Consider the following 16,606-nt stretch of genomic DNA (forward strand, 5'->3'; position numbering starts at 1 on the left):
TGCCAGCTGATGAAGTTGGCAAGCGCAGCAAATGCCGCCTTTTGAAATAAAAGTGGGGACGGCCAGGACAGTGTGTAAAAAAGGGATATATGGTCCTAGCCAAAACGGGATATATGGTCACCCTATGCCTGAGCAGGTTCTTTAGTGCCTACGGCCCACGTGTAGATAACTGGCCTCACCTGGTATAAACACTTAGCCAACTTTGAGTCAGGCCATACTACAGCTTTCCCAATACTGGAATGAGCGGGCTTGGGGCTAGGGATGGGTTGACCAAGAGTGTTAGGCCACTCAGTGATTTTTGTAGCCTGGTGGAGGCCTCACACATGAAGAGTGGCAGCTGGGGGAAAAAAACAGCCCATAGGCCCAGAATTAGTTGCGCTGGGGATGCAAACTGCCACACGAGCAGAGTAAGGCTTGGGCACACTGCAGATTGCTGTAGTCAGCCTGTGTGGGATGCAATGGAAGCACTTGGGGGGGGTGGGGGGGTCCGTGTCTCCTGTTTCCTCTTTGAATAGGCATTTTGGAGGTGAGGTGTGGGGAGGGTGGGGGAAGAGCCGTCACGCTTGCCTTTCATGTGCCCAGCTACTGCTTTGTGCCTCAGCCCCTTTAAAGGTTCTTCGCTTTGCTCTCACTTTTGGGGTGCTTACTCTGGCACTGGTAACGGACGCCGTGACTGCATAAAGCAGGCTGTTGCCAGCGAAGCGCTAAACAGCACATCCTGTGACCGAGTGCCAGGAAAGGAAACCAATAATAAGAGGGATCATTGCAAAACATGGCAGCAGAACGACACCGCTCGACTGCATCAGTTGAAAACATCCTATGCATTCCGCCGTGTATGATTGTGATTTTGCTGCGTGCCGGGAAAGGCCATTTGTAGCTGAGGCGATATGGTTTCACAAGACACACAGCAGAATGCAAAGCAGGCAAGAGAGGCAGGTTTTCTCTTAGCACAGATCTATATTGGTTGACCGCTTGGCATGCAGGAGCCTGGATTTCCCACTACTGAGGATTAATTTGAAATGCATTAGAAGCTCTAGGTCACTTGCAGGAGCGGGTTTAATTAAAGCAAAGATCAATTTTGTCTGTACTCTTCCTGTGGGAGCCACGTTCCACTAGCCCATGAAGAAATGTTGCAGGGACTCTGTAGTTTTCACAGAAATGACCCGAGGGGGACAAAAAAGCCTCAGTGTGCCTTGCCAGGGCCAGGCTTGTGCTTTAGTACCAGAGTGCTGCTGCCATGAGGCCTTCTACTCCCCACTGTATACTCCTGGCCCATGGTACAGAAAGGGTCTCATTAACCTAGTGGGATTCTGCAGAACCAACACAAAACGGGGATGTAATTGGATTTGTACAGTTGCTTTGATAATCAATTCCTTAATTAGATTCTTGGACAGGGTTGCTAGGATTGCTCATGCAACATTTGAGTATCTGATGGCTTTGTTAAACTCTTGGGGCTAGGTTTCAGAGTAGCAGCCGTGTTAGTTATTCGCAAAAACAAAAGGAGGACTTGTGGCACCTTAGCAACTAACAAATTTATTTGAGCATAAGCTTTCGTGAGCTGTAGCTGTCGCTCACGAAAGCTCATGCTCAAATAAATTTGTTAGTCGCTAAGGTGCCACAAGTACTCCTTTTCTTCCTGGGGCTAGGAGTTGAGATTGCCCACCGTACTAGACTAATGAAAAATATATTACCGTTAACAGCAGGTCTGCTGGAGTCCTTGGTTCCCAGGTTAGCATAGCATTCACGGTGTTAATGGACATCAACTGGCACGTAGTCAGTATGCCTGCAATGGCTCCTAGAAGCTTCTCATAATTCAGATTAAAATCATTTTGTTCAGCAGCCCTTATGGCATTGCAGCACTTGGGTTCTGGTTTTATGTTCAGTTCTAGCAGGAGATGGCAGCATCTGACAAGATTTGCTTAGTCAACATGGAACAGCACCACTGAGATGAACCAGATGGCTGAGCTGTTTCAAAGTGGTCCGCAGAAAAGTGGACAGCTAATCCCATCAGAATTCACCACCCAACACTGTAGCATCTGACTTCCCTTTCTAAAAATCAGTTTGTCTGGCTTTTCCAGCTTCCTTGGAACAAGGTCAGAGCTGGACTCGAGGCACATGCCATAGGGAACAAACTTACAGTCACTGAAAAGGTGGACTGTGTGATCCGATAGAAGGGGAAAGCGCTTTGATCCACTCTATAATCTGATTTGTCATAGTTCAATGAGGTGTTTCATCTTAGTGGGGGAGAAGAAATGTTTACGACAGGTATAATGAGCCGAGTGATTTCTGCTTCTGTAGTCCTTCTCTGGTTGAACTGCAGCTCTAACTTCCTATTACTGCCTCCCACAGAATTGCTCACACCCTAAAACAGGGCTTAATTTGTAATGAAAGAGGTGCTGAGGCTATGAACTGCAAAGCCTAGAGGTTCCAGGGATCAGGCCTGACAAGCCCTGGCACAAATTAAGTGCTGCCCTGTCATAAATATAAAGGGAAGGGTAAACCCCTTTGAAATCCCTCCTGGCCAGGGGAAAGCTCCTCTCACCTGTAAAGGGTTAAGAAGCTAAAGGTAACCTTGCTGGCACCTGACCAAAATGACCAATGAGGAGACAAGATACTTTCAAAAGCTGGGAGGAGGGAGAGAAACAAAGGGTCTGTGTCTGTCTGTATGCTGGGTCTTGGCCAGGGATAGACCAGGAATGGAGTCTTAGAACTTTTAGTAAGTAATCTAGCTAGGTATGTGTTAGATTATGATTTCTTTAAATGGCTGAGAAAAGAATTGTGCTGAATAGAATAACTATTTCTGTCTGTCTATCTTTTTTGTAACTTAAGGTTTTGCCTAGAGGGGTTCTCTATGTTTTTGAATCTAATTACCCTGTAAGATATCTACCATCCTGATTTTACAGGGGGGATTTCTTTATTTCTATTTACTTCTATTTTTTATTAAAAGTCTTCTTGTAAAAACTGAATGCTTTTTCATTGTTCTCAGATCCAAGGGTTTGGGTCTGTGGTCACCTATGCAAATTGGTGAGGCTTTTTATCCAACATTTCCCAGGAAAGGGGGGGGGTGCAAGTGTTGGGAGGATTATTCATTGTTCTTAAGATCCAAGGGTCTGGGTCTGTAGTCACCTAGGCAAATTGGTGAGGCTTTTTACCAAACCTTGTCCAGGAAGTGGGGTGCAGGGTTTTGGGAAGTATTTTGGGGGGAAAGACGCGTCCAAACAGCTCTTCCCCAGTAACCAGTATTAGTTTGGTGGTGGTAGCGGCCAGTCCAAGGACAACGGGTGGAATATTTTGTACCTTGGGGGAAGTTTTGACCTAAGCTGGTAAAGATAAGCTTAGGAGGTTTTTCATGCAGGTCCCCACATCTGTACCCTAGAGTTCAGAGTGGGGGAGGAACCTTGACATGCCCTAACTAACCCTTTAAATGTTGTGTGCAGTGTAGTTGTCGCCCTGTCAGTCCCAGGATATTAGAGAGACAAGGTGGGTGAGGTAATATCTTTTATTGGCCCAATTTCTGTTGGTGAGAGAGACAAGCTTTCCAGTTTACACAGAGCTCTTCAGGTCTGGGGACGGTACAAGGAGTATCACAGTTAAATGCAAGGTGGAACAGAGAGTTAAGCCTAAATCGTTAGCACATGTTGTATGGGACCATTCAAGGTAGAGTGGCCCGTTAACACCTCTGCAGCCATAGGACACAAGGAGGGGGTTAGTGGGTTAAACTGTCTATACGACAGACTTTACAGTGGCACAGGTCTCCCCTGTGGCTGCTCTATGCTGGTGGGAGAGAACTCTCCGGCTGGCATAATTAAACCACCTCTAATGAGCGGTGGTAGCTATGTTGGTGGGAGAACATCTCCCACTGACACAGTGCTGTCCGCACTGGCATTTTTGTCAGTCAGGAGGTTTTTTCCACATCCCTGACCGACAAAAGTTTTACCAATAAAAATGCTAATGTAGACAAAGCCTTACAGATTGTTGTAATAAGTCACAAAGCCAGTCTGTCTGTTCAGTCCATGATTTTGAGTGTTACGAAATTTCACAAAGTCATCACTCTATATTGGACCCTTCAGTCCACATCCTCAAAGGGAACCTGCAAAACACATTCAAACGATGAGCCTGGGAGCTTAAAGTCATAACTTTGCTAGACACTCAAAAACCAGAGACTGAACAGAGACACTGGATTTTTTGGTTTATTACAACAGTCCTATGATTGGAGAGGTGTTAATGGGCCACTTTTCCTTGAATATGTGATAACTACTTAGGCTAAAAGAAAAGGAGTACTTGTAGCATCTTAGCACACTCTGTCTCACCTTGCATTTACCTGTCATGCGCAGCATACCTTCCCCAGACCTGAAATAGAGCTCTGGGAAAGCTCGTCTCTCTCACCAACAGAAATTGGACCAATAAAAGATATTACCTCACCCACTGTAGCCCTTTAAAATGTTGCCATTCAGCATTTTTCTGGAATAACACACCAAAATTCTTAATGTCACTGCGGCCCTTATTGTCAAAGGGATTTAAGTGCCTAAAAAGGCAGCTGGGTACCTAAGTCCACCATGTAGGTGCCAATGACATTTTCAAAGGCGCAGCTCAGATGCCACCTAACACACGCCCCCACCCCCGGTGCCTAAATTTGCTGCTCAGCATTTTCAAAGCAGCTTAAGTGCAGTTAAGGAGCAGCTCAGAGCCCTTGCTGACGCTGAAGCCCTGGAGGGCCGGAGCCAGGATCCTCAAGCTAGGCAGGAGAAATGCTGATCTCACCAGGGGATCCAATCATGTAGATGTGCTCTAAGACCTGATACCTGTCAGCAGGGGGCCTAATGCAGGAGGAGGGGCCAGGGGGGTGGCAAGTTGTATGGGCCTGTGGTGCCCATGCTCTACCAATTAAAAGGGCCCAGGGGCCCCCGCCGCCACCTCCGGCAGTGCAACAGGGCCAAGGTGGCTTACAGCTTGCCCGCTCGGCTTCCAGAAGAGGCCAGCACGTCCCTGCAGCCCCTGGGGAGGGCATGTCTCCACCTGTTGCCCCGCCCCGAGCTGCGGCCAATGTGAGTTGCAGGTGCAGTGCCTGTGGGCAGCGGTGCGTGGAGACCCCTCTGGCCCCTGCCTAGTAGCTGCTGCGGGGGGGTGGGGGTGGGGGTTGCAGGGTCGCTTTCAGGAGCCGCCCGAGGTAAGCTCTGCACCCCAGCCCGCTGCCCCCCTTCTGCACCCCAGCCTCCCTCCCAGAGCCCACCCCCCCCTGCACCCCAACCCTCACACCCAAACTCCCTCCCAGAGCCCGCTCCCCCCTCCTGCACCCCAACCCCCTGCCCCAGCCCGCACCCAAACGCTCTCTCAGAGCCTTAGGCAGGTGGGGGGTGGGGCGAGACTTGGACCTGTTCTGGGCACCACCAAAAATTATACAAACCTGCTGGCTCTGGGGGGGGGGCAGCACAAGTACCTGCACAAGACTGAGCTGGAGGCATAGGGCCAGCGGCACCAGAACAGGCAGGGCCAGGGCCCTCTCACTTTTTACCAGCCGTAAGGGCAAGCAACAGGGGCATAGGTGCTGGAACCAGCGGTGCTGCTACACCCCCTGGCTTGACGTGGTTTCTATCATATACAGGGTTTAGAGTTTGGTTCAATGGCTCTCAGCACCCCACTATACAAATTGTTCCAGCAGCCCTGGACAGGGGCGGAGAGAAGCTAGGAGGGGGCGTAGTCTTGGGGGGAAGAGGGGCAGCGTGAGGGCAGGGCCTCTGGGAGAAAGGGCGGTGCAGGGACGAGGACTTGGGGCAATGAGAAGGCAGGGGTTTGGGGAGAAGGCATGGTACGAGGGCGGGGCCTTGGGGCGGCGTGAGGGCAGGGCCTTAGGGAGAAGGGCAGTGCGGGGGCAAGGGCTTGGGGAGAAGGGGCAGTGCGGGGCCTTGGAGAGGTCCCTGGGGCACAGTTCAGGTGCCTGTGGGGCCCCCTCACACGTTTAGGGCACTTGCGATGCTCCTGCATAGGGTAATATAAGGCAGTGTGAGAGAACTAATGAGCATGAGCAGATAGACAGAGATATGGTCAGTTTGGGGAGCTAGGGCTTGGTTACCTGAGCGACTAAACTAGCTTAGGTGCCTAACTCCAGGAGCGAGTTCACATCTGAGAATCCCAAGTGGAGGGAGATGGCTGCCTCTGGCCTGTCAGCCAGGCACATCAGGTCAGTTACGTAGGTCCCTACACCCTCCTCCTCTCCTGTCTTCAGCATTTCTCATCTGGCTAGCACAGGCAGCCGCCCATTCCACCAACTGGCATCTGAAAATCCCTTTCTTAGGGACTTATAACGACCCCCATGCACCCTATAGGAAGCCTAGGCAGGACAGAGCTGCCTAACGGAGAGCTGAAAATGCAAGTAAGCAGCAGGCCACCTAGAGGTTAAGCTTTGTTCCATTCAGCTGAGCAACTCCTAAATCTCTTTAAAAATTGGGCCCGAGAGCCTACATTTGTGTGTACCCAAATTATCTCTGTGTATACATAATAGGCCTGCATGAAGCTGGTCTTTTCAAACACACCACTCGGGCTATTTTTAATTGTAAAAAGTTTTGTTCTCAGAATATTTGCATTGCATATTGGATTGGCAGATGTGTTCGATTCACAGGCAGGGAAAGGACTCAAGGAATTAGTAAGGCTACTGGCCTTTCACATTAAGGTCACCCTACGTTAGGGGTGACCAAAATTTAATATAAAAGTTGTAGGTGGCCCCAGTCTAGCTCCTAGTGGCTAAGTATCCACATCGCCAAAACTATCGTCAGTATTGGCACCAGCCGGTGCCTTGGAAAACACAATCTCAGGACAGGGGTCTGACCCTGAGTGGGAGTTCTTGTCACAATTGGGGCCTAGCAGGCCCACTTTAGTTCTTAGCCTAACTGCTGAGTAAAGTGAGTAAAGGTGAATTGTCAAAATTACCTGCTATATAAAATTATTTAAGGAATGATGTCAGGAGACAGAAGGACTGAATTAATTTAAACACGAAGGGTTTTACTGATACCGCTCAAGACCAGTGTTAAGATTATGACTGGAAAACAAGAGGCATAGAGAACTGGAAATGAATAGACCAGAATCGGTGCTTCAGAAATTAGGCCTAAGGGGTGGGCAAACTAATGAGAGGATGGACCATTCCATCTATTACCCTTTTGGGGGGACCTTAAAAAGAGACTTTTAGGGGAGAAAAATTGAACTTTAAAATTTCTGCAGGTAAGGTGGAAGGATTGTTGCCGTGACACCAGGCTTTGATACTCCGCTCGAGATGCTTGAACACCATTGCTGCACCAGTGAGGACCCCAGTCTGATACATGTGAGATCCTGCTGTCTTCCCTTCCCTCGTGTTTTCCTTTCCTTCTCCCCCCCAACCCCCAATCTTCCTTCTGTCCTGCTTTTCACCTGATTCTGAAATCAGCTGCACTGCAGGGCATCGGCATGGCAAGATGAGATAGCCTATCTACCTCTGCCAGAGAAGGACCAGTGAAGAGGGACCTGACCAAACAACCAGATGATGTCCCTGACCAGGAAAGGTGAGCCATAGTCCAGAACAGCTGCTGTTGTGGCTGGCCTTTCATCTGTCGGTGACTGACCAGTTGTCCTGTATACTGAGAACATCAACAAACTGTATTTCCCCCATCTTTACTATCCTCTCTCTCCTGTGTGTTTTGTCTAAAGCAGGAAAATGACTCATTTCTGACTCAGAACTGAACAACAGAACTAACCTTGCCCCACCAAGGACTGTTTGACAGAATAAGAGACTAACCAAAATTCACTCTCTAAAGAGAGACTGACAGGTTTTGAATAATCGTCCAATTCCACTTTCAGTGCCTTTTGCCTGGCTTTGATTTTTTTCCTTGTGTGTGTTAGTAAATTAGTAAAATTCTAACCTTTGGCATGAATTTCTATGTTTGCCATGGTACTAATCAGGCTGAGGTCTCTGCTCCTTGTTTAACACTGGTGTTGGACAGTGACAGGGTCATGTTAACTCTCTGGGCCCATATATTCCATCTAAACTAATGGAACAGTGGAGAGAGAATTCTCTTTCCTTGGAGGGTTGAAGTGCCCAACCGATCCTATACCTTTTCCTCCCCATTAAACAGGATCAGTCCGTGGTGCTGTCAAGCTAACATTTCATGAGCTCCAGATTATTTTTCATTTAAAAAGTTAGCCTGATGCTTTAAGGATGACCCTGCTGGTGACTAGAATGAGAAGCCTGGGCAATTTCTAGTAGAGGATTGGGGCATGGGACAGATTGAACACCTTGTTATGTTGAATTAAGAAATGGAACTTAATACTAAGCAATTGATTTGTTTTTAGAAACCTACCCACATAGGCGATGCATGGTGGTGGTGAGACATGTGGGTTCGCATGCCTGCCCCAGATTTCTGCCAGGGTGGAAGTCAAGAGGAGTGCGGCTGAGGGGATGTGCCTGGGAAAAGACACTGATACATGTGCTCCTCCTGAGTCCCACTAGGTGGCACCCACAGCTGGGAAGAGGGATCAGGATGACAGCAGGCTCAACAGGGGAGCCTGCCTGGTACATGGGAGGCTGCAGAAAGGATCTCAAGGCAATGGGGAGGGGGGAAAGCAGCAGGGACCAGGGGCAATGGGGGGAATAGAAGTGCAGTTCCCCTGAATTGTGACAATATTTTATTTCATTTTTTCTAAATGCCCTAGTCCAGCAGAGTACTTAAACGTGCTAAATCCAAGCATTTGAGCAGTTCCATTGATTTCAATGGGACTACTCCCATGCTTATAATTGAGCATATGCTTAAGAGTTTGCTTGATTGTGGCCTTAATGCTGGAATAGAATAAATAATTAAGAACCGGAGAGTCACACTATTAACTTTGTAAAGTTAATAGCAAAAAAGTGTGTAAGCTGTGAAGCTTTGATCCAAATTCAAGTTCCTAAATTTCAAATACCAAACCCAAGCCAGACAAGGGTGTTGGGATTTGGAGTTCTGAACTGGCCCATCATAAAAATAAACCTAAGCTGTGAAGTTGAAATCTGGACCTAGATCTGATCTGCCTCATGTTTCTTTCTGAGTGGTTTGAATTCTATGTCCTAGTTTTGGTCCATCTCTAGTTAAAAGTGAACTGTAAAGAGAAAATTGTAGGCAAGCTCAGAAACATGACTTGAATGTCTCTGTTAATTGGGCTGGGCACAGGAGATTGGGCTCAGAAATCTGTTTTAATTTACTTTCCAAAAATTCTTTCAAACCACTATCCTCCTGCCATGAAATCTGTTTTTACAGGTTTGCTAATGATGACCAATATTCAGCATTCTGTGATACTACAGATACCAGAAAAGACATCATAGCTACCAGTAGGGTTAGCATGAAATTTCTGGTACTTGTGATGCCCAAGAGATGTCTTCTTGTAAATCCCGCAGGGAGAGGGGATTCACATGGAGAGGGAAAATAATTTTATAGGGTTAAATTAGAACTGATTCCTGACATAATTATTGGGTACAGATATCACAAGAGCTCTAAAAGAGCATATCAACGAATTGGTTTGCAAATCTTTCTTCAAATTGATATAGTACACTAGTGCAATCCAGAGCATCATGTGTAGCTCTCTTTTAGAACAGCCTCCATCTGCTATTACATACTATCGTAAAACATGACATCAAAAATAGTTCTAGAAATTAAAACTCCTTTGTCTCGAGTACCTGTCCTGAAACCGCACTGCATACTACCAGAAACTTTAAATTGTGCACCCCCACTATCAGCAGTTACTAGTCACCGCTGCTTACCCATGTGCTTAAATTACTCCTGGAGGCATTCTGCACCAAAAAAATTAAAAATTCTGCACACAGTATTTTAAAATTCTGCAAATTTTATTTGTCAAAATAACACTACATAATCACACCAGTTTCAATTATTTTGATAATTTATGTCAGCCAGTATGTCTGTCACAATTCAGACACACACAAAAATGCCCCAGGAGTAGAGAGTTAAAGAAACATGACAACCCAGTTCCCATTTCTCTGCCCCCTTCCCACCCCCAGAGCCCAGCCGGGAGGGCCAGATGCATGCACCCTTTCACCCCCCCACCTCCCCCCTAGAGATCCAGAGGGACAAAAGGCTTGATGTTTGGTCCCAGGCTTGCATGGAGTTTCCTGCGCATCGCCCTCTCCTTCCCTCAGGACATACTGGGAACTGTAGCTGCCAGGAACCCTCTAGCTCAGTGATTCTCAAACTTTTGTAAAGGTGACCCCTTTCAAATAGAAAGCCTCTGAGTGCAACCCCCCTTATAAATTAAAAACACTTTTTTATATATTTAACACCGTTATAAAGGCTGGATGCAAAGCAGGGTTTGGGGTGGAGACTGACAGCTCGCGATCCCCCCATGTAATAACTTCGCAACCCCCTGAGGGGTCCCGACCCCTAGTTTGAGAACCCCTCTAGCTCCCTCTTCCTCTCCCCAGCAGTGTCTTATGTGCAAACTGGGCTCTGCCAAGTCCAGTGGCCCCTAGCAGCACTGCAGGCCCATTTCTGGGGGGGGGAAGGGAAATTCTGTGCACGTTTATTTTTGCAAAATTCTGCATTGTGCAGTGGCACAGATTTCCCCCAGAAGTATTACATTACATCCAAACCTCTGCTACTGCGTTTGAGTGCTGCAAAATTTAGCACTGTTATAATTAACAGAGTCACTGTTTCTATGCTAAGCCCTTGGAATGCAAAGAACAATCAGCCCAAGAGCAATAGAAGTGTTTGACTTTTTTTAGAAGATGGGTTAGTGTCTGAATACTGCATTTAGAGTTTGTTGTACTCCCTCTGGTCAGCAATCCTACACGCACCTCAAGGGAGATTCCTGGTACACCTTCCCCAAACTGGAGAGCCAGCTCAGTTGCACTGCTCTGCACTATCATACAAGAGATCCTCATAATCCTTTTGGCTGATTAGAGTGCAGCATTGTGAACTCAATTAAGAGGTCCATCCAGGCCTGTGTGGCTAGGAGGATAATGGTTGCTATAAGGGTGCTAATGATCAACAAGCAGGAAAAAACTGGAATCCTTGGGAGCGCCTATATAGGCGGGTGGAAATTCACATAGGAAGTATGTTAACCATCTAGAAGGGATAAAGTAGAAACTAGGTTTCTTCTAAACTTCAGCTGTAACCTGCCCCATTGTAGCCAAGTACTGCAGCACATGGGGAATTTTAAAACAAAGGATTGTTCAAAATCCCTCAGTACAGTAGGCACGGTAAGATGGGTTAAAACAATGGAACTTCAGCCTAGGCATTCAAATTCCCACGCTTTAACGTTTTCATAACAGTGTTTCTTTAGAACCACTGCATCTTCCCGACTTTCCTGCATCCACCACACCATTTAGAAGATGTTTGAACAGATATTCAAGTCCCTTCACCTACACCTCAATCCCCAAGAAATAATTGTTCTAAATATTTTAAAGATGCTAACATGAATCAGGGACTCAGAATGAAAATGATAATCCTTTCTCAGACGAAGAGAAGTTGCTGCAATTCCAGCAGCACTAGCAAAAGGTTTTTCTTTGCCATTAAACAAGTGCACAGAAATTCACATCTCTTTTGTAATGCTCATGAATGGCGTTTCAAAATATTTCTCATTCATTTTATATCTTAAGTTTTAACTGAACACAGTGAATTTATTATGAAACTAAATACAGTAAAGTATTTTCACATGTCAAGACAGACCATTATGAACTTTAAAACCTTCCTCTTCTGCTTTATTGACAGGTAAATTGTTCAAAAATGTTTTCACAATTCAATAATTACAAAGACTTAGACTTACATTAAAAAAGTAAAAACCAGAAAACCCCCAAAGCAGTAGTGTCCAGCTCTAATTGAGCCCCCTTTATCAATAATCTGAGGAAAAAAGAGCAAGTACTGTCAAACACTTAATGTAACAGGATTAAATGTTGACTAGAACACTCAGTTTAAACTAAATAAGTGCACGTCCTATACAGTGTTTCAGAAAAGAACATTAGCCATTGGTATATTATCATTAGCCCATTTAAACCAAATTTTAAATAAGTGACATCCAACTGTCATAAAATTGGCACAGAAGGCACACTAGTGTGACAATGACAAACTGGATATGCCAGCCACTGAATTAATTACAAGCTTTTAATGAAACATGGTCACAAATCTTTGATTACTAAATGTATAATACATGGAGGCATGAGATTAAATATACACGCAAGACCATCACCACTGCACGTGGGCCATAGCAAAATATACAGGAGTGTGTTGTGCATCTTTCTCCATGATCAATACTTGATTAATAATCATGGGGTCTTCATGCATGTGAGGATACAATTAATCAAAAAGCAGCACCCTCGCTTACACATCCTTCATGTTCCACTTTGGTTACCAATAAAATAGACTGATGTTTTAGTATGATACAGTCCCTTAGTTCAAGCAGACTTTAAGGGTAGTGTTCCTGCAAGAATGCTTGCGAGCTTTAAAAAAAAAAAAAAGTAGTGTATTTTACACTGAAAAACCAAGAGAAACGACATCTCAGAGGAGGATAGCAGGAACTAGAAGTAAAATTTGTTTTCACAGCATTATTTACTGATGTCTTAAAAGCCCTGACTATTGATCATGAATGATAAGGACTAAAAAGCAGGGTAAGAGTAAAACATTACTAGTAATAGTCCTATGTACAAGACTAAAAAGTTGGTAGAAAGATAGAAAGACAGTTATGCAGCTGAAATGTAATGGCTAAATGAGTTAAAAGGCCACAAAACTATCACCAACTTTCATTTGACTTCCTGATGATTCTGTTGATGCTGGGAACAGCCTATAGCTTCCTATCATTCCCCTAAAGACTTAGGAAACAGTTACAGGAAAAAGGGAAAAGTATATTTATCTGAGGATGTAACTCAAGCTGCTTGTATTTCCTATTCAGAGGTCCAAATTCTGTCTAAAAGGATTTCCTGCTAATGAGACATTACATCATTCTCTAGAAAAATAAGATTTCTGATACTGTTTAGTAGTAACACTATCAGTACCTCTTCTCTATTTCTTTTTCAGCATAAGAATCAGACTATTTACTGGTGGCATTTAATCCTACTATGCAATGGAACTGTGATAGCTGTGCAGAAATAAAACGAATGAATCAACCATAACTTAACAGTGAACAATTTTGCATAAAAAGCTTGATCACTATTGTAGTAAAGTATTTTTCTTCATTTCAATATTTTGTATCTACAATCTGGATATATAATTATTCTTGTGCAACACTAGAGATTTAGCATCAGTCTTGGCACTAGCATCTGAGACAGCTTTGCCTTGCTCTCGAATACTCCACGGAGTAGTGAATGATCGAAGCTGGAATGGTAGGAGCGGTAGTGTTACGCATCACAGGTTGACTGATCCAGTCCATCTAGTGTAAGCTGATTCCTATGTGGAGAATTGGGACTTGGGGGACCGCTTGGATTTGAGCTGTTAGAGGGAGTAGAGTGTTTGGTAGAATCTGAATCAGGCTGTTAAAGAGAAATAAAAAGGATTCAATTTCTTATTTAAAATACTTTACACTCAGAAGCTTTCAAGGCACTTTACAAACATAATTAAGGTGCTACATTCACTTTTACATTAATTTACATTACACTCATGAAATGAGGCAGAGGTAGAAGGAATGAGCCAAAGCTAACAGAAGTTAACATGAATATTTCCATTAGTGCCAATAGGCTTTGGATCAGTCTCCTAAGTGACTTACCAATATCAACACAAGTAAATGGTAAAGTCAGGAAAAGAACTCAGGAGTCCCTATTATTACTTTCCCCTCTAGCCACTACAAAGCTTTTGCTGTTGGAAAACAAAGTTTATTTCTATTCAATGTAATTTAGGATTTTTCAGCAAATTTTTCCCAACTGATTTAAGTGGGCACAAAATAGGATTGGTTTGCACATATCATAAATGAACAATTTCATTCCAATACTTTATCAACACACTGAAGAACAGAAATTATAAAATAGCTTACATATTGCATAAGCTTTTGGCAAACAATGGCCCTGGCAGCATGAGGAAACCTGTGGGAAGTGTTTTGACTGCATGACAAAATAATCAGAGAGTTGCCAAATAACAGGCTGGAAACCCACTGCAGAAACAACAAGTATTTACAGGAGACTCCTTCCACTCAATAACTCAGTTAAGACAGCTGTCTTCCAGGTCATTTTCCAGACACCCTACTGATTGTTGGAACTCCGCCTCCAAATCTTGGTCTTCCCTCAGCTGGCCAGTTTCCCACTATTTTGGGGAGTTGTAACCCTTAACAGTACACAAATCTGTGGCTCATGAAAAGTTTCATAGGAAAACTGCTATCATTGCAGTCAGTTACTGCAGAAAAGGGGATTTAAATTTAGCTCATTGACTGAAAGGTGACATCCATGAGGACTGCTGTTCACAAGATTTTGCCACTTCTAGGATATACCACCGATAAGATTATTCTAACAAGATACACAATTGAGTTCATGCTGTGATAAGGCAGCAAGCTATGGGAAAACAATGATATAAAGGTAGCGTTAGATCCTGATTTTGCATGTGTAATAATCTATTATATTGTAAATTAAAATTTCTAGGTAATAACCAATGTAAGATTTAACAAAAAAGTGAAAATTAAATACTTTTTAAAATTGAATATATTCCAGTATATGCATCTACAAGTAACAGCAAACAACTAGAATATGGAATGTGCAGGAGATCTAGGAAGAAGATTGCAATACATAATGAAGTCAACAAGAACTGTAGGTGGTCAGCACCTCTGAAAAATCAAGACGCTTATTTAGATACCTAAACTTTAGCCACTCAATTAATATTTGTGTTTTGTTTTAGAGCGGCTCACCCAAGGCAACACGAGTCAGAGGGAGAGTTGGAATTAGAACTCAGGGCCAAGATCTTCAAAACTGACTGGTGATCTTGGGTGCACAACTTGAAACATCTTAAAGAGGCCTGATTTCAGAAAGCAGTGAGCACCTGCACTCTGAAAATCAAGTCTTTAAAAGATTTCTTAAATTGGACACCCAAAATCACTAGTCACTTTCAAAGATCTTGGCCCAGTCCCAGTCACATTTCTTAATATTTCACTTGCACAGGTCACATGAAAGTACCTGTACAAAGCTTGTAAAAAAACTGCACTGATGACAATACAGATGAAAAATCCTATTTCACTAGCCTGGTGAAAGACACTTGAATTTCATGCAGTTTTATACTCCTGTGATGACAGGAAGTATCCACTTGCAATCTCTTTCACCTGCAGATAAAAACCAGCACATACTGCAAGACCTGCAAAAGAAATGGCATTACATATTTCAATGAGTCAATGTATCATTTGTTTAAAAGGTTCTTGGCAACAGTCCCCCTGAACCAGTGTGGAAAACTGTTAAGTGTGGATGAGACCAATTGGTTTCAGCACTGTTAACGTGACTGAGCGGCTTCAGGAACACTTCAGCGATGGGTCAGCTTCTGACTGTAGACAAGACTTAACCATAGCCACTAGCACATCCTTGAAGCTTACTGTCAGAAACATCCCTTCAGTCCTCGTAGCTGATGCTGGCTTCACTAATTTGCCATTAGAGGCCTTGTGTGCTAGGAAGACTCTTTGCAGAGGAAATGCAGAAATGCAATCTTTATCAAAATGTTTCCTCAGTCACCATTTAATAAAAACTACTTTACCTCTTTGTCGAACTCCTGGTCAGTGTCGGACATACTTCTCAGAGGCACGGCTACTCCCAAATCACCGCCACCTGCAGAACAAAGGCATTTTATACCTCATGTTGAAACAATCTAAGCTTTAAGTTAGAACAGACCTGCTTGTCTTCAGTCTTACTTGATGAGGGCCATGAAATGTAGGTTTTGCTTCTCTGCTGCTGCCGTGAGAGGTTGGCTGTGGAGGGACATGCTTTTTCATCTTGGGCGGAAGGTAAGACACTCTGCAACACAAACCAAACATATCCTTAGTCAGGATATTTCCAATTAAAGCTCCTTTCTCATGAAAATTCTAGCATAATTCAACACCCATGCGCTTGGAACCATTACACAGAATGGTTTGTAGAAACAAAAACTCAATGCTCCTAGGGATAGCTCAGTGGTTTGAGCATTGGCCTGCTAAACCCAGGGTTGTGAGTTCAGTCCTTGAGGGGGCCATTTAGGGATCTGGGGCAAAAATTGGGGATTGGTCCTGCTTTGAGCAGGGGGTTGGACTAGATGATCTCCTGAGGTCCCTTCCAACCCTGATATTCTATGATTCTATGATTCTATGATTGCATCCATACAGTATCAGAAATACACCCCTTTCAAACACCCTCAACAAAACACAAGGAAAGGACTGAGCCGCAAAGCAGCCAGCAGAAATTCCTTCCACCTGCTGGAGACAGGAGCCGTTGGAACTTGGCAGGCAGCAAACCCTTTACAGAGGGGCAGTGACATCACCAATTGTTGTTTTCCTGTCTCCTCCCGCTGGAAGGAAGCATATATTACCCTTGCCTGGGCTAGCAGAGATGAAAGAGAAGAAAGGTGGGAATTTCAAAATGGAAGGTATAAAAGATAAAGATGCATCTTCACATCTCATTCTCTTACCTTTGTTTTATTTTAGCCGCTGACACCACAGTACATTTGTTAAATCC

The 16,606-nt window shown here is 44.4% G+C and overlaps 1 protein-coding gene across 5 annotated transcripts in view; it reads right to left on the reverse strand.

Annotated features, from left to right (window-relative positions):
• Positions 1–11,677: 11,677 nt before the first annotated feature.
• Positions 11,678–16,606, reverse strand: part of CDC42BPB (CDC42 binding protein kinase beta) — a 131,991-nt gene continuing 127,062 nt past the window's right edge. For all 5 annotated transcript variants that reach the window (XM_077819410.1, XM_077819412.1, XM_077819411.1 and 2 more), the window contains 3 exons: positions 15,811–15,913; positions 15,657–15,727; positions 11,678–13,468 (listed from right to left, as the gene is read on the reverse strand). In XM_077819410.1, coding sequence (XP_077675536.1) covers positions 13,337–13,468; positions 15,657–15,727; positions 15,811–15,913 — 306 coding nt within the window. In that variant the 3' untranslated portion in view covers positions 11,678–13,336. The remainder of the gene's footprint in view (positions 13,469–15,656; positions 15,728–15,810; positions 15,914–16,606) is intronic.

The sequence above is a fragment of the Eretmochelys imbricata genome, chromosome 6 (genome assembly GCF_965152235.1).
Source record: "Eretmochelys imbricata isolate rEreImb1 chromosome 6, rEreImb1.hap1, whole genome shotgun sequence".
NCBI classification, from domain to species: Eukaryota; Metazoa; Chordata; order Testudines; family Cheloniidae; genus Eretmochelys; species Eretmochelys imbricata.